The sequence below is a fragment of the Pipistrellus kuhlii genome, unplaced genomic scaffold, assembly GCF_014108245.1.
Source record: "Pipistrellus kuhlii isolate mPipKuh1 unplaced genomic scaffold, mPipKuh1.p scaffold_m20_p_6, whole genome shotgun sequence".
In the NCBI taxonomy this organism is placed as follows: domain Eukaryota; kingdom Metazoa; phylum Chordata; class Mammalia; order Chiroptera; family Vespertilionidae; genus Pipistrellus; species Pipistrellus kuhlii.
In genome coordinates, this window is record NW_023425562.1 from 54,449,827 (window position 1) to 54,477,743 (window position 27,917).

Below are 27,917 nucleotides of genomic sequence, written 5' to 3' on the forward strand. Positions count from 1 at the left end.
GTCATAAACTGTCATTGTGATGGAAACGCAGCGGAGTGCAGTGATGACAGCGCGGTGCGGGCCACATTGCAAGGCCTGGCGGGACGGATTTGGCCCGCGGGCCTTGTGTTTGACACATGTGCTCTATATAGTAACAGGCTCACTTTGTCAGGAAGCTCCTCTATTACCAACATATTTTCCTATAAGCCTTCTTCAAAGTTGTACTGACCTCATCACCTCCCACTCTCCTCCTTACTCAGCTCTAGTTACACTGGTCTTCTTGTCTCCTGACTGCAAGCCCTTCTCCACACCTCAGGGCCATCACCTTTACTGTCCCCTCTGACAGAATGCCCTCCCCACAGATGTCTGCCTGGCTCATCTCATTCCTATTCCTAGTGCCTGGCATAAAGTAGGCACTTCTGCATGCAGGGTAGTCATCTGAGAATCAAAGGCAAGAAAGATCAACTACTGGTCTCAAGAAATTCATCCCATGAAAGCATGGCTTTCCCTTCACTAATACCATCCTTTTCTCCCTTAAGGAACTAGAGCTTCATGATACTCTCTCTGCATGGTCTGAACAGGGAACTTTTGTCATCCATACCTCGATCACCAACTCAATACTTCTTTGTATTTATTTTCTTGGTGTCTGTAACCAAATTTATCCCTGAGGCCCAGCAGAGGGGATCAGGGCCCATGAGTCACAGTGTTTCTATGGCAGCCGTTTGGGCCAATGTCTGCCATGGATAGGGCAGGCATCGAATTTGACATGGCTGCAGACCAACTCAATCTTGGTTTTGCAATTGCCTTCTCTCTCCACCCCTTTTACTGCTGCAGTTTCCTCCCACCTGGACACTGGCCACAGCCTCCTGAGCACCTTGCCTTGGCAGCTGCTCCATCCTTCCTTCAAGTTACCCCCCCACCCCACGCTCCCAATGCAGGAAGAGAACCTGGACTACGAGAGGGTGCAGGCCAGGCTGAGAGACCCTCCCTCGAGTGCACCAGGCCTCTAGTCCTCAATAAAATACTAGTAAACCAAATTTAGCAGCACATTAAAAAGATCATATACCAAGATGTAGTGGGCTTTATCAATGGGGTATAAGAATGGCTTATATATACAAATCAACCAATGTGAGTGATAAACCACATTAAATGAGAGAAAACTCTCATATGATCATTTCAATAGATACAGAAAATGCATTTGACAAAGTTCAACATCCATTTATGATTCAAATTCTCAACAAAATAGGTATAAAAGGAACTTATCTTAACACAATAAAGGCCATATATGAAAAATACACAGTTAACATTATTTCCTTTTTTTAACTGAATTTATTGGGGTGACACTGGTTAATAATATAAACATTAGTATTTCCCCTCCTAAGAAGAAAGATATCAGAATCTCCCCCCCTCCCCTTTTTTAAACTTATCTGATATGTGATTTGAAGCCAGAGTAGAGGATTACAATCTCCTGGGTTATCAAGCCAATTAAACCTAAGAAGTCACCCAAGTTCTACTTTTTAAAAAAAACTTCATTTTCTTTATAATTTAATTGCACGTTTTATTTTTTAAATATTTTTATTGATTTTTAGAGAGGAAAGGAGAGGAATAGAGAGATAGAAACATTGATGATAGAGAAACATCATCGGTCCATTGATCAGTTACCTCCTGTATACCTCCTACTGGAGATCAAACCCTAAACCCAGGCATGTGCCCTTGATCGGAATCCATCCCAGGACCTTTTAGTCCACAGGCCAATGCTCTATCCATTGAGCTAAACTGGCTAGGGCCTACCTTCTTTTGCAACTAGAATCCTCCAATCTTAGCAGAGAGACACCACCCTTGGGAACTCAGAGGCTTCCAGAGAGCTCAGGTTGCAGAGGAATAAAATGCAAATACTCAAAGACGTCAATACACTTATTCCAAAGTCTCAATGGAGCAAGTACACACACACAAAAATAAAAACAAACAAAAAGGACCCAACAGTGAGGGTAATACTTACCCTGGTGGAAGTCAACACTAAAAAGCAACAGGAAGCCACAGAGTCACTGAGCACCTACAAAGTAAGTACAAGGCACTGTGGCAGACATTTTACAAATACTGATTTGTGCCATCCTCACAACTACACTGGGAATTTTTGTCATCATTTCAGATGATTGCTAGTTAACTCAAGACTCAAAGATAAATAACTTGCCCAAGATCAGAATGTAGAAAAACAGGTGTGTTCTTTTTAGGCAGGTGAGTTGCATTAAACAATGATGAGCATTCAAGGATGATATTGATAACATCTGAAGTTAATATTTACTGAATGCTGATTGTCTGCCAGGTACAGTTCTAGGTTCTTTTCATGCAATAATCCAATTAATTTTCACAACAATTTTGTGAGGTAGAGACTCATTATTCTCATTTCAGAGATCAGAAAACTGAGATTCAGTTTTACATAATACAGGCAGTCCATTCTCTAACCCAGGCGTCTTCAAACTTTTTAAAGTGGGGGCCAGATCACGGTCCCTCAGAGAGCTGGAGGGCCGGACTATATGAACTACTAATTCCTACTGTAACACCTCGGCTGCGCTCACTGCCCAAAAAACCTGGCGGGCCGGATCAGACTCCTCTGCGGGCCGCATGTGGCCCGCGGGCCATAGTTTGAAGACGCCTGCGAGTCTAACCAGTACAGAAATTAGTTCACTATTTACTGAGCACCTACTATGTGCCTGGCATTATGCCAGCCTCATAGAATGCATGCCCACTAGTTTTCAGCCAGTTGGGGGACAGGTCATCAGCCAATTACAATACTAGGTTTCAGATGCTATGATGGATTAAGAAGCTAAGGACAGTGTATTGGGGAGGGGTGCATAGAGCTATTCAAACTGGTTCTGAAGAAAATAGACAAAACTGAGATGTAAAAATTGAATAGAAATAGTACTAAAAGAAAATACAGATATGTTTTTAAAAAAATCCAGAAGCTATAAAATAAAAAGGAATGTAGGGTGGAAGAAAATAAAAATATATAAACACCATAGAAAAAGAAAAAGATAATTTGGATAAAAAATATTTACCACACCCCTGAAAAGGACTAATTTCTTCAATATACCAAGAGCTCACACAAAACAATGAAGGACAAATAACCCAAAAGAACATAAATAGGCAGTTTTTAAAAAGTGCTCTCTCTCTAGATATTTATTTTATTAACACAAAAAAGGGAGGTAAAACTATTATTTTTAAAAAATATATATTTTATTGATTTTCCACAGAGAGGAAGGAAGAGGGATAGAGAGCTAGAAACGTCAATGAGAGAGAAACATTGACCAGCTGCCTCCTGCACACCCCCTTCCGGGGATGTGCCCGCAACCAATGTATATGCCCTTGACCGGAATCGAACCTGGGACCTTTCAGTCCGCAGACCAACGCTCTATCCACTGAGCCAAACCGGTTACGGCAAAACTATTATTAAAGGACTGCCAAAGTAAGTTATTAAGTAGAAAAAAGTAAGAGGCACAGCAATAAATGAAGAGCACAATCTCATTTGTCTAAATTTTTTAAAGCATGTACTAAAGCCAGAAAAAGACATCACAAGAAAACTATAAACGAATATTGCTCATGAACACAGATTTAAAAATCCTTAACAAAAGATTAGCAAATCAAATCCAACAATATATGAAAAGTGACCAAGTGGGATTTATCCCAGGAATGCAAGGTTGGCTTAATCCATTAATGTAATATAGCATATAAGTAAAAAAAAAAAAAAAGGACAAAACCACATAATTATCACAACTGATGCAGAAAAAGCACTTGAAAAAAATCCAACACACATTTGTAATAATAAAAAAAAATCAACAAACTAGGAATAGAAAGAACTTCCTCAATCAGAAAAAGGGCAGCTATGAAAAACACAGCCAACATCACACTTGATGGTAAGAGATGGAGTGCTTCCTCCTACGATGAGGAACAGAACAAGATGTCCACTCTTGCTATTCTACTCAACATTGCTTATAAATGCAACTAATGTGTATAAAACCAAGTAATTAATTAAAGACATCCAGATTAAAAAGAAGTTCTCTCTCTCTCTCTCTCTCTCTCTCTCTATATATATATATATATATATATATATTATTGATTTCAGAAAAATTAGAAACATAAATGATGAGAATCATCAATTGGCTGCCTCCTCCACACCACCCACTGGGGGTTGAGCCTACAACCTGGGCAGCATGTGCCATGACCGGAATCGAATCCTGACCTCCTGGTTCATAGGTTGACACTCAATGACTGAGTCACACTAGCCAGGTGAAGTGAAGGTGCTTTTATCTGCAGATTACATATCATATCTAGAAAAGCCTAAGGAATTACTAGAACTAATAAGCTGAGCAAGGTTACAGACTACTAGAGCAATATATAAAAATTAATTGTATTTCTTCATACTAACAACAATACAAAAAAACCCACAAGAAAATAGTTTCATTTATAATAATTTAAAAAAGAATGAAATAGAACTTTTAAAAGGACTTGCATACTGAAAATTACAAAACATTCTGAAGAGAAATGAAAGAGAGACATCCTACTTTCAAAAATTGGAAGAGTCGCCGAAACCGGTTTGGCTCAGTGGTAGAGCGTCGGTCTGCGGACTGAAAGGTCCCAGGTTCGATTCCGGTCAAGGGCATGTACCTTGATTACGGGCACACCCCCTATATCTCTCTCCCTTACTCTCTGTAAAAAATCAATAAAATATATATTTTTTAAAATGGGAAGAGTCAATATTGTTAGGATAATAATTCTCCCAAATTGATCTACAGTTTCAATGCAATCCCTATCAAAATTCCAGCCTGTTTTTTTTTGTAGAAACTGACAAGATGACTCTAAAATTTATATGTAAATTCAAAGAACCCCAAACATACAAAATAACTTTAAAGAAGAACAAAATTGGAGGATTTATGCTTCCCAATTTCTAAGCTTATTAGAAAAGTTACTAGGGGCCCAGTGCACGAATTTGTGCACCTTTCTTGAAAGAAATTGTGAGACTCGAGGCTGTGGTAGGCACAGGGGGGGGCCTCGGCCCATTCTCCATGCCCCCGCCTGGCCCCTCCCACTGTGGTCCTCACCCTCTAGTCCTCCCCCTGCCTCTTACCCGCATCCCCTATTTGCGGGCAACCCTGCTGTCCCTGTTGCTGCCACTCCTGCGCGCTGACAGTGCCAGCCCCACTTGTATGGCAGGCGCTGGCAGCAGGTGCGAGCAGCAGCTGCTAGCCCCAATCGCCCCTCAGGAGCAGGGGGAGGTGGAGACGTCCTCCGGGGTGATTTGGGCCAGCAGCAGCTGCTCACACCCACTGATGGCACCACAATCGGGACTGATGCCAGGCTCAGGCAGCGCATATGAGTGTTAGGTGGGATCATGGTGTGCGGGAGCAAAGAATTTTCAGTAACCACCAGAAGCTCACCCAGATGACAGCAACTGGCACCCCACCTCAGTCTGGTGCTCCCACTCACCTTCTCCACAATCCTGCTGCAGCCGATGCCCACCATGAACCACCTCTGCTGCCTATTGCCTACTGCTGACACCTGCCATGTTCTACGTGTGCCCCCTGGTGATCAGTCCACGTCATAGTGACCCGCTGTTCAGTTATTCCACCATTTGGCCTATTGTGTATTAGGATTTTATATATATAGATAGTAATCAAGATAGTATGGTAAGGATAACCATAAATATCAAGGGAATAGAATTAAAAGTCCAGAAATAAATCTTTACATGTAAAGTAAATTGACTTTCAACAAAGTTGCCAAGGCAATTCAATAGGGAAAGGATAGTCTTTTAACAAATGGTGCTTGGACAACTGGTAGCCATATGGAAAAGGAACCTCATACCATACACAAAAATTAACTCAAAATGTATCATAGACCGAGACAGAAGAACTAAAACTATAACATTTCTAGAAGAAATAATTTGTGACCTTGGGTTAGGTAAAGATGTCTTTGATATATCACCAAAAGCACAAACTACATTTTGAAAATAGATTTCACCAAATTTCAACACTCCACAATTCAAAAGATATTAAGAAAATGAAAGGACACAGATTAGGAAAAAACAACAACCTTTTTTTAAAAAATATATATATTTTATTGATTTTGTACAGAGAGGAATGGAGAGAGATAGAGAGTTAGAAACATCGATGAGAGAGTGTCATCGATCAGCTGCCTCTTGCACATCCCCCACTGGGGATATGCCCACAACCAAGGCACATGCCCTTGACCGGAATCGAACCCGGGACCCTTCAGTCCCCAAGCCGATGCTCTATCCATTGAGCCAAACCGGTCTCGGTAAAACAACAACCTTTATAAGCCACATATCTGATAGGGGACAGAGGATTTGTATCCAGAATATCTAAAAAAAAACCTCTTACAACTTAATAATAAGAAGGCAAACAATTCAATTTTAAAATGGACAAAAGATTTGTACAGACATTTCACCAAAGATATAGGAATGGTTAATAAGTACATAAGATGTTCAGAATCATTTGTCATAAGGGAAATGCAAACCAAAACCACAATGAAATATCACTGCACACCCTCTAGAATGGCTAACCTCAGAAGCACAGACAATAACAAGTGTGAACAAAGATGTGGAGAAACTAAACCCTCACATATTGGTAGGAATGTAAAATGGTATAGCCACTTTGGAAAGTTTGGCAGTATCTTTAAAATGTTAAATAGAAATTACCACACTATGGATCAATTCCAATCTTAGGCATTTATTCAAGAGAAAGACTTATACATAAATGTTCCTAACAGCTTTGATCATAACAGTCCAAAATTGGAAACAATCTGAACACCCATCAATTGGTAAATAGCTAAACATAATATAGCGTAGTCATAGAATGGAATACTATTCAGCAATAAAAAGGAGTAAACCACCAGCATGGCTGGTTTGGCTCAGTGGATAGAGTTTGGCCTGAGGACTGAAGGGTCTCAGGTTCAATTCTAGTCAAAACCACATGCCCGGGTTGTGGGCTTGATCAGTGGGGGGAGTGCAGGAGGCAGCCAATCAATGATTTTCTCATCATTGATGTTTCTATCTCTCTCTCCCTCTCTTTTCCTCTCTGAAATCAATAAAAATATATTTTAAAACAAAATCAAATATAAAAGTAAATTTAGATAATATACTTTTTTAAAAAGAGTAAACTACTAACTCATGTTACAACACAATGGCCCTCAAAAACATTATGCTAAGTAAAAGCCAGGTGTAAAAGTCTGTATGTTGTATGATCCTACTTATGTGAAATGTCTAGAAAAGGCAAATCTATAGACAGAAAGTAGATCAGTGTTTAGCCGGTTGTGGGAACAGAGATTGACTTCAAGTTTCAATCCTTTGTGAGGAAATGGGTTGAGAAGTTAATAAAAATGTTCTAAAAGTTTGTGTCATTGTTATAATGGCTGCACAAGTCTACACATTTACTAAAAATCGTTGTACTGTAAGTTTATGGTATTAAAAATGATACCTTCACAACCCTGAAGGGAAAAAACAAAAACAAAAAACACCCAAGGGATGTATAGATGAAACAAGTTTGGCATTATAATGATAATGGTAGAGTTGGGTAATGGGTTGTGAGGGTTCATCATACCATTTCTTCTACTTTCGTGTATGTTAGTAATTTTTAATATAAGTTTTTAAAAATAGGCATTTCTATATGCATAAAAATGTCCTGAAGAAAATTTTTTAAAGATTTTTCTTAAGTTGACTTTTAGAGAGGGAGAGAGAAAGAAACATCAATGTGAGAGACTCTCCTACTCCACACCGTCCACTCCACTGGGAATGAGCAGGCAACCCGTGGTGCATGGGTCTACCCCAACCAACTACGCCACACTGACCAAGGCTGAAGAAATGTTGTTTTTTAACGAAAACTATTTTTTATACTAGCTTTTTGCCATATATATGAGTCACCCATATTCAAAATAAATACATTTATATTTTAAGGCGAAGGAAATTGGTTGCCTCTGAAAACACTTGGGCAAGCACTTCTGAAGAAATACAGAAAATAGGAATTATAAAGTAAGAACAATGCAGAGGGGTTCTATAACCAGGTGTGTGGGTAACCAGCCCAGATCAGGAATTCTTAACCTCAGGTAAGGTGTTGCAACACCCTCTGAGAATCTTATAAAACCCGCAGAGTCTGCTCCCAGGAAAAGAATGCCACAAAATGCAGAATCTGATGTACAATTCCAGAAGGATTAAGGACTGAGAAGTTCATGGTACCAAACACCATTTCAATTTTTGTAATTCCTTTTTTTTTTTTTAAAGTGAGTGAAAGCAGTTTTATCACAGAAAAGCTCCCTGGTGGGTTGCCCAACTTTTGTAATTCTTTACCTCTGCAGCCCTGACAGCCTGACCGATGATGACGTTCCACCCACAGTTCTATTCTGTAAGGAACTTAGGGAATAGCAAAGTACTTGCTTCTTGGGAAATTCCATTGTATTTTCCTTTAATTTTTAATTGACCACCACAGGACTTCTCATGTGAGAATCAGTCTGAAAAATCAATTAAGTATTTAAGCAAACATCCTTTGTATGTTCAGAGTCCTGAAAGGAGCGGAAATCCTAAGAGTTGTGAACCAGCCAATTCAACGTAATTTGCTTTATTTGGTTTCTGTGTCACGAGATGGAAAAGGTAGCATGTCAAGGAACAAGGTGATGGTAATCTAGAAGCCCTTTGTGCTGTAACCTAACACCCCACCACTAGCAAAGATATGAGTGACCTGAAAAGTTATAATTTAAAAGAATCAAGGTTTTTGCCTTCCTAAAAACTATTTTACTTTCAGGAGGTAGGCGTGTAAAAAAACCTCTCCCAAATACCCCAGTGAAGGACTGCTAGGACTAAAGAGAACCCATCACTCCCCCAAATTTGCAGCACCCAATTTGAAATGTGTGAACAATTAACTTCTTCCAAAGAAAATAGGAAGTTTCCTCTGAGAACTGAAAATTATTTCATTCATTCACCTTTCTCTGGGCCAGAAGCTAACTTCTCTTTTTTGGAGTCCTCTGCCTTGCAGTCTTCTTTCCTATCATCTAACAATACAGTGGTCAATGTGTACAGCTTTTCTAGTTCCCATTTCATGTCTTTCCTGCTGCAAAAGCAGGCTCTTCCTTAACAGTAAGCTAGATTCTTCCTTTTTCTTCTCTAAGATACAGTCACCATTTTAAGGTCACTCAGTAATTGCTCCCCAGAATAAGAGAAAAAACACAAAGAAAAAGGCTTTGGGGCACAGTTTGCCAACAGTTAACTGAAATCAATTACCCAATCCGCTAAAGCTCCCTAAGAATTCAGCAACACACAAAGGATGGTTAATGACAGCTAAAGAACACTTACCAAGCAGCCCCATGGAGCTAAAGAACTCACAGAGAAAAACAACAACAAAATCAAACAAACCAGAATCGAATTAGCCACAGAAGACTGAAAATGTAGCCTTTATTTCAGAGCCCACGGCCACAGAGTAGCTGTGAACAGATACATAAAAAGACTCAAAACTGTTTCTTGGGGTAGGGAAAATCCGCACCAGCCAGTGGAAATATGAAATAAATGACTACCCTGTCCCAGCAACAGACACCACTCCTAAATCATGAGGCCAGAAAGTACAGAAATAAAACTTAAATGCATTGGCCTTCCCTCTTTGCCTTGAGTATTTATAAAAGAAACTCAGTCCAAGCAACAGGTTTACATGGTTCACCTCTGAAAGACTTCAAACCTTGAAATGGAAAAGTTACAGAGCGCTCTCTTTGTGCAGGGCACTTTCATGTTTCATTTAATCATCACAATGACCCTTTCGAAGAAAATATTATCCTTACTTTAAAAATAAGGAAACACACCAAAACCGATTTGGCTCAGTGGATAGAACGTTGGTCTGCGGACTGAAAGGTCCCAGGTTCGATTCTGGTCAAGGGCACGTACCTTGGTTGCGGGCACATCCCCTGTAGCGGGTGTGCAAGAGGCAGCTGATCGATGATTGTCTCTCATAGATGTTTCTAACTCTCTATCCCTCTCCCTTCCGCTCTGTGAAAAATCAATAAAATATATTTTATTGATATATTTTATTTATTTATTTTAAAAATAAATAAATAAGGAAACATGCCCAGGTTGGGGGAACCATTCCCAGGAGTTGGGCATGTATGAGGCTCCCAATCAATGATTCTCTCTCATCATTGATGATGTTTCCATCTCTCTCTCCCTCTCCTTTCCTCTCTGAAATTAATAAAATTATTTTAAACATATATATGTTATTTATTTAAAAAAGAAATTCAGTTCCAACTTGCGATTTGATTTTTTTTATAAATTAATTTTTTTATTAAAGTATAGTTGGTATATAACATTATATTGGCTATATTAGTTTCAGGTGCGTAGTGATTCGATATTTTTATACCTTACAATGTGATCACCCCAATAAGTCTAGTAACTGCTAGTTGAACTTAGCATTCCTTTTGAATATAAAACCTTGGGATCCCAAACCCTGGGAGGTCTGTCAATTTAATGCTCAGGCATAGGTGAGACATCATGTTAGGAAGGCAGAGAAGGAAGCAATGAGAAGGATTGAAACAGAAGTACTTAACCATGCCCCATTTGGGAAACACTAGTGTCAGCAAATGGGTCAGAGATCAAAGCAGGTAAGGGGGTGGTAGGTGGCTCCTATCACTGTCTGTGGCCAGATGGCCCTGCTCATCTTGGGTCCTTCCCACACTTCTGCCAGTGCCAGAGATCAAACTCAACCCTCTCCAGCATTCTGTGACCTACATCTTTAATGCCAAGATCAAAGGGGAACTTTTATCCAAGCTGTAAAAGGGAAACCAAGAGGCAACTTAACACTATCTCTGCCTCCTCAGTACTTCCTGAGGGGATTAAGGGCACTCCTTTAAAAGGATTCCTCAGAGAAACACATTTGAGCCAAGGCCTGGTGTCTGCATCAGCTCCAAGGGCACAGTGGTTCCTGCAGAATATGTGCCCGTGGAGCAACTCAAGATCAGACAGACAACACGACCAAATAACAAGACTTGGAAAGACTACAGAAACTATGATCATAGGGGGTAGTGGGGGAATCCATCTGATTTAATAGGTGTATTAGAGGGCCGGTGCATGAAATTCATGCATGGGTAAGATCCCTAGGCCTGGCCAGTGATCAGCGCTGGGGCCTTCCTTTGCTCCATGCCACCCCCTGGTGGTCAGCACACATTATAGCGAGTGATCCAACTCCTGGTGGAACTCACTTTGCATATTAGCCTTTGATATACATATAGGTTGACAAAAGTTGCCTTAAATCCAAGTATTCTACACCACAAGATTTTCAACCTGGAATTCAGAAAGCATCAAGTCCAAACCCATATGTAGAAACAAACCAATAAAGCCAAAGTGATTTCCACCCAGGCCACACGGTGGATCAATGGCAGTGTTAGGACTAGGCATAGGCTGCTGACTCCTGTTCTGTGCTCCTTCCCCAATGCCCACCCCACATGTGAGGCCCAGAGGAGACAGCAATGTCCCACACATGGGACTGGTGGCAGAGTCTACCCCTCCTGTCCAATTCCACTACTAGATAAAAATCCAAGAAAACGGAAAACACAAAAACTTGCACACTTATGTTCACAGCAATGTTATTTATAATAGCCAAAAAGTGGAAACAAACCTAATAACCATCAATCCTATATAATAAAGATGTAATATGCAAATAGTCATTACACCATGAAGTGTTAATGACCGACCACATAATGACCAGATCACTGATGAGCAGGAGGGTGGGGCAGAGAGCTACAAGGAGCAGCAGAGAGCTACAGGAGGGGGCAGAGCATGAGGGGAGGGGGCCGGTGGCAGGGGGGAGGGGGAGCTACAGGAGGGCGGAGCAGTGGGCAGAGAGCTGCTGGAACACAGATTCGTGTGCAGGGCTCCTAGAGGATAAAGAAAAGGACAAAAAGAATGTGGTCTAGCCATACAATGAAATGTTATTTGGCTATAAAAAGGAATGAAGTACTGCCTTAGCCGGTTTGGTTCAGTGGGTGGAGCACAGCTTTGCATATCGAAGGGTCCTGTCAAGGGCACGTACCTTGGTTGGAGGCTCCTCCCTGGGCCGGGGCCCTGGTCAGGGATGGTGCAGGAGTCAACCACGTGATGTGTTTCACTCACATCGATGTTTCTGTCTTTCCCTCTCTCTTCTACTCTCTCTAAAATCAATGGAAAAATATCCTCAGGTGAGGATTAAAAAAAAAAAAAATGGTACTAATAAATGCTTCAACATTAATTACCTTTTGAAAACATTATGCTATGTTTTTTAAAAAAGCCAGACACTAGCCCTGGCTGGGTTTGGCTCAGTGGATAGAGTGCCAGAGTGCCGGCCTGTGGGGTCCTTGGTTCGATTCCCTGATCAAGGGCACATGCCCAGGTTGTGGGCTTGATCCTCAGAAGGGGACCTGCAGGAGGCAGCCAATCAATGGTTCTCTCTCATCAGTAATGTTTCTATCTCTCTTTCCCTCTTCCTCCCTCTCTGAAATAAAAAAAACATATATATATATTTTTTTTAAAAAGCCAGATACTAAACACCACATATTGTATGATTTCATTTATAGAGAATAACCAAAATAGGCAAATCTATATGGACAGAAAGTAAATTAGTGGTTGTGGAGAACAAGGGAGGGGTTGTGTGGGAAGTGACTGCTAATGGGCTTTTTTGGGTGATGAAAATGTTCTAGAAGATAGTGGTAAAGGTTGCACAACTTTGTGAATACACTAAAAACCACCAAACTGTAGACTTTAGAAGGGAAAATTTTATGGTAAATGAATGATATTCAATAAAAAAGGAAAAAGATAAAACTCAAAACAGCATGAACAATGATATATGTGAGAGAAGTACAAAGAATTTTATTTTCCAAATAGAGGTTTCTAGACTCCTGAGATGTCTACAAATGTACTCAATGGGTATTTCACAAATTCTGCCATAATAATGTTTCCAAAAGCAGATTCCATATGCGCAATATTTCCATAGTGAGATGAGCCTGCCTCTCACCTCAGACCCAGCTAGCTCACCTTGGTATCCTGTAACTTTAGAGTCTAAACTCTAAACCCAGGGCAGGAGGAAGGCAGGAACACCAGAGGGCACTTCAGTTTATCCCAACCATCCCATGGTGGAAGAACCCACTGTGCTAACGCAGAACTGGGAGGTGGCAGCCTCCTTGGGGAAGAAGAGCCATTCACTAAAAAAAGGGAGGGAAAAGGCCCTAAATGCTACCATTTCAAACTTGTACCTACAACCCTAACATCCAAAACAAAAGGACAAGCCTGTTCCCACGGTCACTGAGCCCACCAGCTCAGTTCCTCTTTGGTTGTACAACTTGCCTCAGAAACCCATACACCCCAAAGCAGACCCACTTGCTTACAGCCCCAATGGTTGTGAAACACCCTGTGTACAGAGGGTGTGGGGACTGTTGACTTCACAGTTAACACATACGAAACTCAGGTCTATCTGTGACTCCACTTGGCCTATTACACAGGCACTCTTAACAACCTTATTACCACGCCTTTTCACTATTGAATCAGTTTCTCCTGTGCACCCTTTCACACTGGCCTCTGGGTGTCACTGTGTACATTACATCCTCAGTTTCTTTAAATCAGTTACTACCGTGTTTCCCTGAAAATAAGACCTACTTACAGGTTTCCTTCTGAGTGAAATATAAACCCCCCCCCCCCCCCCCCCCCCCGCTAAACATGAGAGATTTGGTCCACTGATTCTGAAAGAAATGGAGTCACAAGAAATTCACCAGGAAATTCAGGAATTGGATTGTTATGATGATGTTACAGAAGATGATGACATGATTGTCATTGAATAAATGAGTAAATTCTTAATACTGTAGGATTCACAGTTTGTCTGGTTTGTGTTGACAACTACCGTACTACCGTACCATATACAGATAATAAATTTCCTTTATTTTCATTTAACAATAAATGTGTACCGTATTCTTCTTCATGGAAAAATAAGACATCCCCTGAAAATAAGACCTAGCGCATCTTTGGGAGCAAAAATTAATATAAGACACTGTCTTATTTTCGGGGAAACGGTATATTCACAGCACTTAAAACCATCTGGCATTATCATGTTCATGTATTTTGTTTATTTGTTCTCTTTCTCCTCAGACTAGAAAAGCTCAAGGGTAGACCTTGAACCTCTAACTCACAACTACATCCCTAGGCCGTGGCACAGAGCAGGCACACAAATATTTGTTGATTATATAAATGTGTTTCAGAAATATGTATTGCTAACTTATTACCTCTTTAAAACCTCTGAACGGGGCAGGAGTCTCTCATGCAATTTTATAAATGCCACTTTATTGAACTTTTTCCCTATGGCAAGAGAGGGTGTGCCTTTTCCGGTTAAGTTCTTACGCCACTCTTGATCTGAACTCGGTCCAGGAAAAAATGGGTTTTAACACGCCACTTTGAGGATTTCCCCCCACTCATGATTCAGACTGAAATTAGACAGCACAAGGCTGTGAAATCCTTTTTACCTGGTCTCTGAGGTTCTCAATAAGGAATCTCTCATTAAACAGAAAGATAAATTATCCATTGGTTAACAGAAGGAAGGAAACTTGTTATCAGCCAATAACCTACCCTTGTTAGGAGAAAACCAACACCAAAGAATTTAAACAAGAACTTTCCTTTGTCAAAGTCAAATATCACACCCTTTTCTCCGGGTCTTCCTTTGCATTCACTCTCAGCAGATTATTAGCTAAGGAAGCAACATTCAAGACGACCCAGAAAGTCACTCTGGATTGAATGACTCAAATTTTGGTTCTGTCTTGACAAGCAGAGTGTGAACTGAGCCTTTGGAGGAAAGGCCATTGATTCCCAGATCTATTTCCAGGACTTTGTACCAGGAGCCAAGGTCTGACCCACTCTCCAGGCACACCGCACCCTTAACCACACACAGGCTTTATCTCAACGAGCTCCATCCATCCTAACCACCTTCATCCCTAACAGCTGTGTGGCCCCTGCAGGCGCACAGGCAAGCGGGGCTAGTATAGTGTTTCTGTTTATTTTTAAACATAGTCCAGACCACCTCCCTCATAATCACTGGAGTGCTTATAAAACTGAGAATTCCTGGGTATCGCCTAGCAGTAAGGGATTAGAATCTTCAGGAGTGGGGCCCCGGAAACTACAGTACTTTCAACAGGCCTCCCTCTCCTCAACCCCCTCCCCCCAAACAATGGGATAAAAGCTCCCCAGGAAAAGCAGTTGGCAGAAAGAAGACAAGAAAAATAATCAGGGGAGGGTCTGGGGGGCGGGAGATGGGGGTGGGGATGGGAAAGGGCATGTTCGGGGTAAGCACAGTCGAGATGGGTGCGCGGAGGGCCAGGGGGAGCAGAGGTGCGGACGGGGCCCAGGACAGGAGCTGACCCCGGTTTGAGGCTGGGAGGCTGGTCAAAGGTGAGCTCGCTCCCACGGACTGGTCCGGAGAGTGGGGAGGCGGAGACAGCAGGATCTGGACGTAAGAGGGAGGAGCAAAGGCGGGAATAATGGGGGGCTCTTCAGAGAGCTGGGAAGTGAACACTGGAAAATGGGGGTCACAGACAGCGGAGACCAGAGCAGGAATAGGAACCAGCAGAGGCGGTAGCCCGAGACCTTCCCTCCGACCCAATGCCTCCCTCAAAACGCCAGGCCCTGACAAGCCTGAGTGCAGGGCCAGGGCCGCGGAAGGGGAACTTTAGGGGAGACAAGCCCAGTCAGGGACACCCCTCAAGCCGGAGCTAGGGGTTCCGGAGACGGCTCGGGGCAGGCATGGAGTGCCGGAAGATCTTGGGATCCCCCGGAGAACCCGGCTCCAGCTCCGGCTCCGGGAGTCTCCTTCACTCACCATCGCTGCCGCCATCTTGGGTCCACGTGTCGGCGTGATGACGTCAGCGGAAGTGGTGTTTCCCCCAGTTTCGGAGTTCGATTCTGTGAGGCGCCGCTCAACTTCAGTCGCTCCTGTAGTTGCGGGATGGAGGAGCGAAGTAGACTCAGCTCCTGATCCGTAGCCTGGTCTGGGCAGTCAAGTCGCTGCTTAGGGGAAGAGAGTTCGGCGTAACTTTCGGAGCCATGTTAGCTCCTGGCAGAGACAGCTACTCCCTCTTCCCCACTGCATTGTGGGTAATGAGGGTGGTGCCTAAACGCAAGGGTTCTCGGGGCACCATCTTTACTAATGGCCAGAGAACCGTTGCCAGGGTTACCTGAGGCCTTGATTTAGGTGAGAGGCGGATACCAAGATTCCAATAGCAGGGATCTACTCTGAAAATAATTTGTAATTATGTATTTAATTACTTAATTATTCTATATCCTCTCCAATAGACTGTCATATCTATAAGGTAGGGTCCTGTTTTATTAGTTAACCTCACTCCATTTTCATCTGTAAAATGGGAAGGGGATTATGGTAATACCGTCACCATAATTTTGTGATGAAGATGTAATGACATAAGGTCACATAGTTATCATTATACTCTTTTGTATTTTCCTTCAGGCATATGCAAGTTGCCCAATACAATGCACTATTTGTTAAAGGAATGAATGAAAAGCAACATATTTAGTGGAGGAAGACATCTTTGCATGTGCACTTCACCATGTGTTAGGTAAGTGTGTGACTCTTGTTACCGCAAAGGTGACCTGTCCCTGCGTGGGTTCTTGACTTTGCACAGGAAAGATTTCACAGCAGGAATCCAGGTGATTTTTAAAGAATGTTTATTAAAGCTGGCAACAGTGAAACAGGGAAGGACCTAGAATAGAAGAAGCAACAGGAGAGGGAGTAACTAGGTGGAGAAATGAGCCTGGGCTGGGCTGCTTTAGCTCACTAGGAAGTCAGAGAAAAGGGGGCATTTGGGACAAGCTCAAGGGTTAGCTGGGGAGGAGCTGTCGCTGCCCTTGGCTTCCTGGTTGCAAGCCTTCTGGAGTCCCTTACAGTGTAGGAGATGCATGCCTGTGGGAAACACGAAGGGGCTGGGAAAGGCTGGACATGCTCCTGGGAGGGAGAGGGAGTGCACTGGGACCTTCAGTTTGAGGTTTTTTTTGTTTGTTTTTTTATAATATATTTTATTGATTTTTTTTTACAGAGAGGAAGGGAGAGAGCCAGAAACGTCGATGAGAGAGAAACATCAACCAGCTGCCTCCCGCACACCCCCCACCAGGGATGTGCCCGCAACCAACGTACTACATGCCCCTGACCGGAATCGAACCCGGGACCCCCCAGTCCGCAGACGGACGCTCTATCCACTGAGCCAAACCGGCCTCGGCGAGGGTTGTTTTTTTTTTTAAAGGCTGGGAGTTAAGGGGAGGTCTCATAGATTATTCCTTAGGTTTAGGCTGATGTGCCAAAATGAGATTTATTCTCTTAAGTCCATCTGCCCTTGGGTATGGTTGGCAAATAAATGGCACTTGGATTTCTGCTATCTCCCTGAGTAGAAATGAGCACCGTTGTGGTAGATTGTCCAGAAAGATGGCTGCCAACAAGTCCGCCCATTTTTTCATGAGCATGCTGTTTTTCCCTTCAAGAGGCAGATTTTATTTATCCTCCCTTTGAATCTGACTGGTCATATCACTTGTTTTGACCAATAGAATGTGGTACAAATGACTGCCAGTTCTGGGTCTTAGTGTTAAGAGGTTTGGTAGCTTCTATCATATTGGGTCTAAAGAAGTCTGGCTACCCTGCTGGAGAGCCACAAGGAAAAGGAGGGAGCCAGCCAACTCCTCAAGACATCTAGAAACTTCAGCTGAGCACTAGAATTGTGAATGAAGTCATCTTGGAATGCTGGCAGCTGAGGGTTTTGTGTGTGTGTGTGTGTGCGCGTGTGCGTTTTTGCAGTTTTAGAAAAAGAGCCCTCAGGCACAGTGATACAGATGATGACAGCTAAAAGTCTAGGCTACTTTAAGGGATACTGACAATGCATGCCACACCCTCTGAGGTACAAGTCTGAAGGATTGTCCTAGCTGTATGGTGGCAATGCCTCAAATATCTTGAGATCCAGGCACTGTCCTGCTTTGTCATCCCTAGAGTTAATTCATTTCCCTCAGGGTTCAAGATGGCAGCTAGAGCTCCAGCCTTCTCATGCACATTCTAGACAGCATGATGGAGGAAGAGATGAAAAATAAGGGGCAAAGAGTCCACATCTTTTAAAAAAGGATCCTAAAGGTGCTATACTACACTTCCCTTTACAACCCATTGATCAGAATGTAAGCACATGACCACACTTTGCTGCAAAAGGGAGAGGGAAATGTAGCATTCTTTCTAGATGGTCACATGTCCCTGATAAAAATTCTCTTTCTCCAGGAGAAGGGGAAACATGGGGGTGGGGATAACTAGTAGTCATTGCCAACCTTCAAAAGGGAAGGGATGCAAACAGAATGTAAGTCAATATAGCCTTACGTCAGATATACTGTGATGAGGACAGACCCATGACAAAATTGAGGGCCCAGGTTGGGGAATAAGGAGGCAGTTTTTTCAAATCGGGGGAAAACTGTGCTTTCTCTATATTTATAATGAAAGCCACATGAACAGATTGAAGCAAGTCATGAACAATGGGGCACCTTTCAGGGGAGAACTGCACATGGAGCCCCAAAGAATTGGTGACACAAAATTTATCCCCATGTTTTGTTTTCTTTCTTTCTTTCTTTCTTTATTTACTAGACCTTATGTTTTAGATTTACAGAAAAATGAGTGGAAAGTACAAAGTTCTCATATCCCCCCTCATCCAGTCCCTAGTTTCCCATATTATTAACATCTTGCCTTAATATGGTATAAATGGTACAATTAATGAGTCAATATTGATACATTATTATTGACCAAAGTCCATAGTTTATATAAGTGTTCACTCTGTGCTGTACATTCGGTAAGTTTTAACAGATATATAGTGATATGTACCTGCCATTAAGAGTACAGAATAGTTGCACTGCCCTGAAAATCCCTTATGCTCTACCTATTCATCCCATCCTCCCTCCCCTCCAAATCCGTGGCAATTGCTGATTTTTAATGGTCTCTATAGTTTTACTTTTTCCAGAATGTCAGATATTTGGAATGTACAGCATGCAGCCTTTTGAGATTGGCTTCTTTCACTCAGCAATATGCATTTAAAGTTCTTCCATTAAAAAAAAAAAAAAAAAAAAAAAAAAAAAATATATATATATATATATATATATATATATATATATATATATGTTTTTATTGATTTTTAGAGAGAGGGAAAAAGAGAGGGAGAGATAGAAACATTGATGTAGAGTGAAACATCAATCGGTTGCCTCCTGCACACCCCCTATTGGAGATTGAGCCTGCAACCCGGCCATGTGTCCTGATCAGGATTCGAACTAGTGATCTCTTAGGTGCATGGGTTGATGATCAATCACTGAGCCACACTGGCCAGACTTCCATGTCTTGATAGCTTATTTATTTTTATCATTGAACAATATTCCCTTATATGAATGTACCACAGTTTGTTTATCCATTCACCTGTTGTTTTTTTAAAAATTAATTTTATTTATTAATTTGAGATAGATAGGAAGGGCAGTGGGAGAGAAACATTGGTTTGTTATTCCACTTATTTATGCATTCATTGGTTGATTCTTGTTTTGAATACTGACTGTGATAGAACCCACAACCTTGGCTTATCCAGATAATGCTCTCGCCCACTGAGCTACCGGGCCAGAGCTATCCATGCACCTATTGAAGGATATCTTAGTTACCGGTACTTACAAGTTTTGACAATTATAAATAAAGCTACTACAAACATTAGTGTGTAGGTTTTTGTGTGGGTATTTGCATTGCTGAATTGTATAGTAAGAGTATATTTAGTTTTATAAGAAACTGTCAAATATTTTCCAAAGTGACTGCTCCATTTTGCATCCTCACCAGCAAAGAATGAGATGTCCTGTTTTGTTTTTCCATATCCTTACCAGTATTTGGTGTCCTCAGTGTTTTAGATTTTGGCTATTCTCATAGGTGGGTAGTGATACCCATTGTTGTTTTAATTTGCATTTCTCTGATGACATAGATGTGGAGCATCATCTCATATGCTTATTTGACACATGTATATATCTTCTTTTGTGAGGCATCTGTTCAGCTCATTTACCCATTTGTTAGTTGGGTTGTTTTCTATGATTGAATTTTAAGACTTCTTTGTATATTTTGGATATCAGTCCTTTATCAGATAGGTGTTTTGCAAATAAGTTCTCTTATGTCAGAACTGGTCTTTTCATTTTCATTTCTCTGTCTCTCTTAGATCAGTTTTTTAAATTTTAATGAAGTCCAATTTGTCAGTTTTTCTTTCATGGATCATGCTGTTGGTGTTCTATCCCCATGTTTTCACCTGTCCTTCCTGTGACCAGAGGGAAATATCAGAGTGTAGGGCACTGCAGGAGGGCATGAGTTGACTCTTGGGTCTTGTCCATTAAGCAATAGGCTCTAATTCTTTTATTTAAAAAATATATTTTATTAATTTTTTTACAGGGAGGAAGGGAGAGGGATAGAGAGTCAGAAACATTGATGAGAGAGAAACATCAATTAGCTGCCTCCCATACACCCCCCCACTGGGGATGTGCCCGAAACCAAGGTACATGCCCTTGACTGGAATCAAACCTGGGGCCCATCAGTCCGCAGGCCAATGCTCTATCCACTAAGCCAAACTGGTTAGGGCAAATTCTTAAGATCATGTTTCAGTCAGCTATTTCTGTAGTAATGCTATGTAACAAAACAATCCTAAAACTTAAAGGCTTATAATATTAAGCATGTATTCCTCTCTCATGTCCACAGGTCAGCTGGAGTTCAGTTGATTGAAGCTGGGATCAGCTGGATTTAACTCCAAGCTGCAGGTTGGGTTCAGATCTGCACCACATGTCATTCGTCTTTCTTGGAACATGTTCTTTTCAGGGATAAAAGGCTGGAAGGGAAGCCAGCCCCACAAGCACATTGTAAGTCTCTGCTTACTACACATCTTTTATTATCCCATTGGCTAAAGCAAGTCTCATGCCTAGCTCAACATTAGTGGTCTAGAGAAGGGTACTCCTCCTATGGATTACTGAACAGCAATTCAACGTACCACAATCATGAGTGCAGATTCCTATCACGGAGCCCTGTGCTCTGCTTCAGATACCCAAAGATGCATCCCAAACAAGAAAACAAGAGAAAAATGGAATTACCAACTAGGTAAATTGAAACACTGATAGCTTTATTATACACTGTTTTTATATCCAGTTTCTAAGATTAAGACTCTGTGCTACACAGGGGTACAGAATCAGTTCCGTATAAGGTTCCAAGGGACCCTGGTGGGTGCTGTGATGTGGATCCTTCAAGGAATGCAATAATATAGAAAGGCATCATTTGTGCCCATCCCTCTGTTATCTCTTCTCATTGCTTCCCTCACAACAAAAGCTGACTTTCAGCTGTGACAACCTGCCTCCATGTCTTCTCTGCTTCCTTCCCAGGTCTCCCTCCTGTCCACTGAGAGCTTCCCACGCAGGCAACCAGATGCCTCGCAGCAGCCACATCTCCAGACCCCAGGGTTCCTGCAACGGTGGATACCATCTTCGCAGCCATAGTAGCTCCTTGGCCATGGGCAATGCCCCCAGTGCTGGTAGAGACCCACCAGCTCGTGTAGCAGTGTGGGTTGGCCAGAGAGTCAGGGTCCCAGAGCATGAAAAGTCATTCCTGTCACCTGGCAGACCCAGCTTCTTGGAGACAGAAACCCATCCAGAGTCCCAGTGCCAGTGTGATAGGCACAAAGGTCCCCACACACAAAGGTCCATATCCTCATTCTCAGAACTTGTGAAGATGTCACCTTATATGGCCAAAGGGACTTTACAGATATGATAAGGATCTTGCAATGGGAGATTAGTCTGGATTATTCACGTGGGTCCAGTGTCATTACAGGGGCCCTTAGAAGTGGGAGAGGGAGGCAGGAGGCTCAGAGGCAGAGATATGATGACTGAAGTCGTTTGGAGTGAAGAACAGGAAGGAACTGGGCAGCCTCTAGAAGCTGGAATAGGCAAGGAAATGGATTCTCCCCCGGTGCCTGCAAAAGGCACGTGGCCCTGCCCACCCGTTTCACGCTTCTGGAACTGTAAGGTAATAAATTTGTGTTGTTTTTAAGCCACCAAGTTTGTGGTGATTTGTTGCAGCAACAAGAGGAAACTAACACAGTCAGCAGCTATTTGGGGCAATTTGAATATCATACTCCACTTCTCTTTGTCCTCCTGGTCTCAAGGAGGGGTCTTCCCCATTTCTGACTTGTCCAGCAAAAAGGCAAATAGATAGTCAGGAGCTAGAAGAAAAGCTAGCCTGTCAGTAAGCCTTTAGCACTTGTATCTTTTATTTAAATATTTATTTCATTATTTTTAAAGTTTCCTATTCAAACCATAGCTGTAACTGGTATCCAAATGTCCCAGGCAACAGAAATAGAACTTGGGGTCTCCTGAGGATGGCAGACTGTGGATTGCTAAGAGTCAGAGAGAGATTGTCCAGTCCAGCCCACCCACCTGACGAATGAAGAGCTGCGGCTGGAGTGAGGGTGGGTGTCTGGGAGTGAGGGGGGTGAGCGGACATCTAGCAGATGGCGCTGGAGACACCTCACAGGCATCGCCTCAGCACCTGGCCCTGCCCTGGTCCCCCCATCACGGCTGCTGCTGGTACTGGCTCTCAGTGGCCGTGTAGAAGTCGTCCAGCACACTCTGGATGTACTCGAAGGTGGGCCGCTCCTCGGGGCGGTTCTTCCAGCAGCGAGTCATGATGTTGTAGAGCTCCTCGGGGCAGTGCTCTGGCCGGGGCATGCGGTATCCACGTTCCAGCGCCCGGATCACCTCTGGGTTTGTCATCCCTGAGAAGGAGCCATGGGATTAACAAGGAAGGGATTGGCAATGGGCGTCCTGGGGAGGCAGGCAAAGTTGCCTCCCCAGCAGCCATCACTCCCCACCTCCTGTGGGAGCTCCGCCTCTCTGACTGTGAAACCCATAGACTCCCCTGATGAGGGCAGGGGCATGGCACCCAAGGTTGGCCAATGGGACGCCCAGGGGGAGTCTCCAGGGAGACTTCCAAGCAAGGTTTTCCTCCCTGAGATAACGACTTTGTGTGGAATTGGAGGAGAGCCAAAAAGGAGACCCCTTTACACAAAGCGGGTCTTTAGAAAGATAGTCCACTTACTCCTTCCTTCGGGCACTGTGAGACCATGTGGTCCTTGGAGCTGCAGCAGCCATCGGACTATGTGAGGAAAACGGCCACGGCCACAGCCAAACTAACCCAGAGTCCTGAGAGCTGCTGAGCGGCTGAACTAATCAGTCACCAATGTCAGACTCCTTATGGAGAACAATAACTTATTGTTTCTACCACTCCTTTGTCTGTTATTTTGTTTATTCATCCTAATGGATACAGGGTGCTAGAACCGTTCCTGGTTTTTCTTGGCCTTCCTCAAGACAAAATAAGAGGCCAGACTTGATGCACCCTATGTGTGAATGGGACCATTTCCTTATTTAATTGAATTTGTTAGTTATCTTTAAGAACAACCATTTAACTGTCTATGGCCCCCAATTTTATATCATCAGTCTTGAACTCCAAACTTATATATCCAAGTGCTTTCTTGAACATGTTTACTTGGATGTCTACTAGTCACCTCAAATTTAATGGGGCTAAGACAGAATTCTTTAAGACAGAATAGACCATTGCCCCCCACGTTGCTCAATTAAAACCAGAAGAACCATCCTTGATTCTTCTCTCTCCTTCCACATCAGCAACTCACATCCTTTCTTCTTTTGAAATGTAGCCTCAATCCATCAACTTACATCTCTGTTGCTATCACCACCTGTGCCCATGCCACTGCCGCAGCTCCCACCTGTCCCCAAATCCGCTCTCCACGCTGAGCCATGCACCACTTAAACATGAGACGATGCCACCTCCCAGCTTCCGCGTGCTTATACTAACACCCACTCACTCTTCTCCATGACCATGGGCCCTGCCGGATCTGGCCGCTGCCAACCTCATCATCTCCCATCTGCTGCCATCCCTGGCCTCCAGCTGCCTGGCTTCCTTGCTGTCCTTCAGGCCCTATAAACTAGCAGTGCCTTCTGCCTGAAATCTTTTCCCTAGATCCTCACCCAGCTGTTTCTCAGCTCAAATGTGACCTGCTCTGACAGGTACTCCCTGTCCACAGGAGCTCCAGGTCACTCACTCTTAAATGCCTCCGCTTCATTTTCTTCTCAGCAGTGATCTCCTTGGGAGTGTGTGTCTGGTTGGCGTGTGCTCAGGCTAGACCGTGAGCTCTTTCAAGCAGGGGCCTTGTCTCTTACTGTATCCTGGAGCCTCACACAAGGAAGGCATGTCTATATCTCTTGTTCCTAACCTTCACAACCACTTGTGTAAGGTAAATATCATTACTGGATAGGACACCTATGGTTTTTTTTTTACAGGTGAAAACTCTGGGATAAAAGTGAAGTGAATTTGTCAAAATGTAATAGTTGATGAGGACACCATTCAAATTCAGGACGGTTTATTAAAAAAATGAGACTCTCTATATCTGCTTTGTCCTCTTTTCCCAGTGTTTTGGCTAGGGATACCCATGGAGAGGTTCCAACCAAAAAGGAACAGAGCACAACAATATTTACTGAGTGCTAGGCAATCTGTATGTTGCGTGTATCTTTATATACCCCTGTGTTCTACTTAGTCTAGGGTGCTGCCCCCAGGCATGTAGGTAAACTTGTCTGTTCCACAAGCAGCTAGGAAGCATCCACATGTCCTAACAAACATGAAATAAAGTACACAAACCCTTCCTATACAACTCGATGCATTGTCGACATGGGTAGACCTTATAATCCCCACTCAGATCAAGAGAGAGAACACCCGCAGCACCTACAAATGTGGCGGACACAGAGGTAGGCAGTGCAGATACACCAGTGAGGAACACAGACATGATTTCTGGCCTCACGGAGATCAGAGTCTGATGGGGAAAATATTAAACAAACACGTGGTTACCAAGTGTGATGGAAACAGGGTAGTGTGTTTTGAATGAGAAGCATGGGGGGACGTGTGGTACTTTGGATGACTGGATGGTGGGATACCACAGAAAGTGAAGCTGGAGAGGTAGACAGGGGCTGGATCATGCAAGACCTACAGGCATAATGAGAAGTTTGGGATTTTGTCCTAATTGTGGGAGAGCATGGAAGAGTTAGAGATGGAGAAGGGACAAGATCTGAGTCACAATTTTAGAAAACTTGTTCTGGCTAAACATAGAGAATGGCCTATAGGAGACAGGGGAGAAGCAGGGTGCTGGGTAGGCAGGCTGGTTATCGAGGTGAGAGGTGATGTTGGCCGGGATGAGCAGTGGAGACCGTGGAGTTAGAAGGGGAAGACTTGGGATGTGTTCTGGAGTCAAATACCAGAACCTGTGACTGCTTGAATGTGGTAAGGCATGAGAGAAAAGGAAGGACGGAGGAAACCCCCAGATTTCAGGCTTAAGAAATCTGGTGGATGGTGATCCCTTTAACTGAGATGGAGCAGGTGCGGGCAGGTTGGGGAGGAGGACGAAGAACTCAGTCTGAACGGACACGGACAAGAGAAGAAAGCCAGCCTGGGCCCTGGAAGCAGCCCCGCGCGGAGGCCCCTTCACTACCTGGGTATGGGATGCGGCCGTAGGTGACGATCTCCATCAGCAGGATACCGAAGGACCAGACGTCTGATTTGATGGTGAAGGAGCCAAAATTGATGGCTTCCGGAGCTGTCCACTTGATGGGGAACTTGGCCCCTGCGGAGTTGGAAAGAGCAGAGTCGGGGAGGGTCTGGGGAGCAGTGGGCTAGGTCTCTGCTGGGGTGAGGGAACAGGACAGCACAGCTGCCCACATCTGCCCCCTGCAGACCTGCAATTTCCCTAAATCTACATCTGGCCTCTAGAAGCAAGGAACGCCCATGCTGAGGACAGATGGCTAAAGTGGGGAGGAGTGGGCAGAGGGTCTGGGTGTGGCTGGGTAGCCAACTGCCCAAGGCCACCTTGTTAATTCAGCGGTTACCCCAGCAACCTACACCTCCTGAGGAGTGGCGTCCTAGAGGTCACAAAATGTTCGGGACAGCAGGACATCAGTTTGCAGCGAATGCCTTAGCACCCTGGCGCTGGGTGTCTCCGTTCTACTCTTTCCTTCCACCTCGTCTGGGATGGGTTTAGTTAATCCTTGGTTATTGATTTCCATCTTAATTCCATTGTGGTTGGAGAATATGCTCTATAAGAATACATGTCCTCTGAAGTTTGATGAGCCTACTTTATAGCTGAGTGCATGGTCAAGTTTTGAAAATGCTGTTGTTTTTTCTTTTCATTTCTTCCCTCTTTGACATTGAGAGAATTTTCTTTATTCCTGGTTTTCCTCTCCTGTTTTAGAGATTATACGGTCTACTCTTAAGTCTTTTAGTGGGTGCCCTTAATTTAGATTGTTTTTATCATGTCCTAACAAACATGAAATTTTTTCCCACCCCAGCCCTCGGCAATCATTAATCTACTTTCTTTATAGATTTGCTTGTTCTGAACATTTCATATAGATGGAATCATGTAATATGTTACCTTTGTATCTGCCTTCTTTCACTAACATGATGCTTGGAAAGTTTACCCATGAGTAGCATGTCTCTCATTCCTTTATGAATGATATTCCATTGTATGGATAGACCACATTTTGTTTATCTGTTTATCAGTTGATGGACATTTGGTTTGTTTCTGCTTTTTGGCTGTTACAAATAATGATTCTATGAACTTTCATACAGGAGTTTGCTTGTTTCAGAATTTTATATAAATGGAACTGTCCAACATCTACTTTCTTGGTCTGATGCCTTTCATTTTGATATTACGTTTATGAGAGTCAACCACTTTGTTGCATGTAGCAATGGTTTGTAATTTTTCATTGCTGCATACATTATATTGTATGAATATACCACAAGTTACATATTCATTCTCCTATTTATAGACATCTGGACTCCTCTGTTTTTGCCTATTATCCGTAAAGTTGATCTTACGCTTAATTTCAACATGTATACACCTAACTTAATCTAAGTCAGAGTCTCTGGGGGGTTCGGGGCGGGGACACTATGTCCAGAAAGACTCTGTCAAGTTGAATAACACATAGCAAATACTGGGGTCGACCTTTGCATTTACTGATCACTTTCACAGGCTCAGCTCTCACCACTCACCACCAACCCAAGTGGGCCCCACGGGTCCCTTGGCAGCATCCCCTACCTTCCCGGGCCGTGTACTCGTTGTCCTCGATGACCCTCGCCAGGCCGAAGTCAGCAATCTTACACACCAGGGTCGCAGAGACCAGGATGTTGGCGGCTCGGAGGTCTCGGTGAATGTAGTTCCTCTGCTCGATGAAAGCCATGCCTTCGGAAATCTACAACCAAAACAGAGATATCCTTGTCCTCAGATCTGGCCCAGCCCAAGATGAGTTCCACCCAAAGGCAGAAGAGGAGTGTCCAAGTGTGAGGAAACAGGAAAACATGTGTTCCAGCTCCTTCTTGTTGTGTGGGAGAGTCCTAAGCTCAGACTGGCATTTCCCTGTCTACCCTTCCAGGTTGGGAGGATCCGCAGGGCCTGAGTTAGTGTGGGGCTTCTCTAGGGTTCTGGGAGTTCCGGAGAGCACTTTGAGGAGAAGCAATGACATTGTTCTCCGGGACCTGTATACCCACTCACACCAGATACTATGAAGAGCTTTCCTCCCCTACACTCTTTCTGGGGACAATCTAGGCCCACATCATATTATGCTGTATCTCTCTTTTTAAAAAATACATTTTTATTGATTTCAGAGAGGAAGAGAGAAGGAGAGAGATAGAAACATCAATGATGAAAGAGAATCATTGATTGGTCACTTCCTGCAATACCTCCCACTAGGGATCAAGCCCACAACCCGGGCATGTGCACTGACTGGAAATCGAACCGTGACCTCAAGGTTTACA

General features: G+C 43.3%; 2 protein-coding genes, 2 long non-coding RNA genes and 1 other non-coding gene across 8 annotated transcripts in view; 2 read left to right on the forward strand and 3 right to left on the reverse strand.

The window, feature by feature from the left end:
* Nucleotides 1-15,978, reverse strand: part of TM9SF4 (transmembrane 9 superfamily member 4) — a 44,337-nt gene extending 28,359 nt beyond the window's left edge. The window contains exon 1 of one of the 2 annotated variants that reach the window (XM_036419271.2): nt 15,846-15,978. In XM_036419271.2, coding sequence (XP_036275164.1) covers nt 15,846-15,860 — 15 coding nt within the window. In that variant the 5' untranslated portion in view covers nt 15,861-15,978. Of the gene's footprint in view, nt 1-12,047; nt 12,149-15,845 lie in introns of those variants that run through there. The other variant, XM_045574725.1, reaches the window with a different exon arrangement.
* Nucleotides 620-754, reverse strand: LOC118708546. The gene has a single exon (XR_004984621.1). It is a non-coding gene; the product is annotated as a small nucleolar RNA SNORA5 (small nucleolar RNA).
* Nucleotides 15,979-16,103: 125 nt separating the features above from the next.
* On the forward strand, nt 16,104-21,569 carry LOC123651559. 2 transcript variants are annotated; one of them, XR_006740353.1, is made up of 4 exons: nt 16,104-16,217; nt 16,488-16,596; nt 20,760-20,917; nt 21,431-21,569. It is a non-coding gene; the product is annotated as an uncharacterized LOC123651559 (long non-coding RNA). The 2 variants fall into 2 exon arrangements; XR_006740352.1 differs by having other exon boundaries at nt 16,196-16,335.
* Nucleotides 21,154-27,917, reverse strand: part of HCK (HCK proto-oncogene, Src family tyrosine kinase) — a 40,553-nt gene continuing 33,789 nt past the window's right edge. For both annotated transcript variants that reach the window (XM_045574726.1, XM_036419279.2), the window contains exons 11-13: nt 27,202-27,355; nt 25,600-25,731; nt 21,154-22,818 (exon numbers count right to left, since the gene is read on the reverse strand). In XM_045574726.1, the coding sequence (XP_045430682.1) occupies nt 22,616-22,818; nt 25,600-25,731; nt 27,202-27,355 (489 nt within the window). In that variant the 3' untranslated portion in view covers nt 21,154-22,615. The remainder of the gene's footprint in view (nt 22,819-25,599; nt 25,732-27,201; nt 27,356-27,917) is intronic.
* On the forward strand, nt 22,818-23,221 carry LOC123651560. Its single transcript, XR_006740354.1, has 2 exons — nt 22,818-23,067; nt 23,129-23,221. It is a non-coding gene; the product is annotated as an uncharacterized LOC123651560 (long non-coding RNA).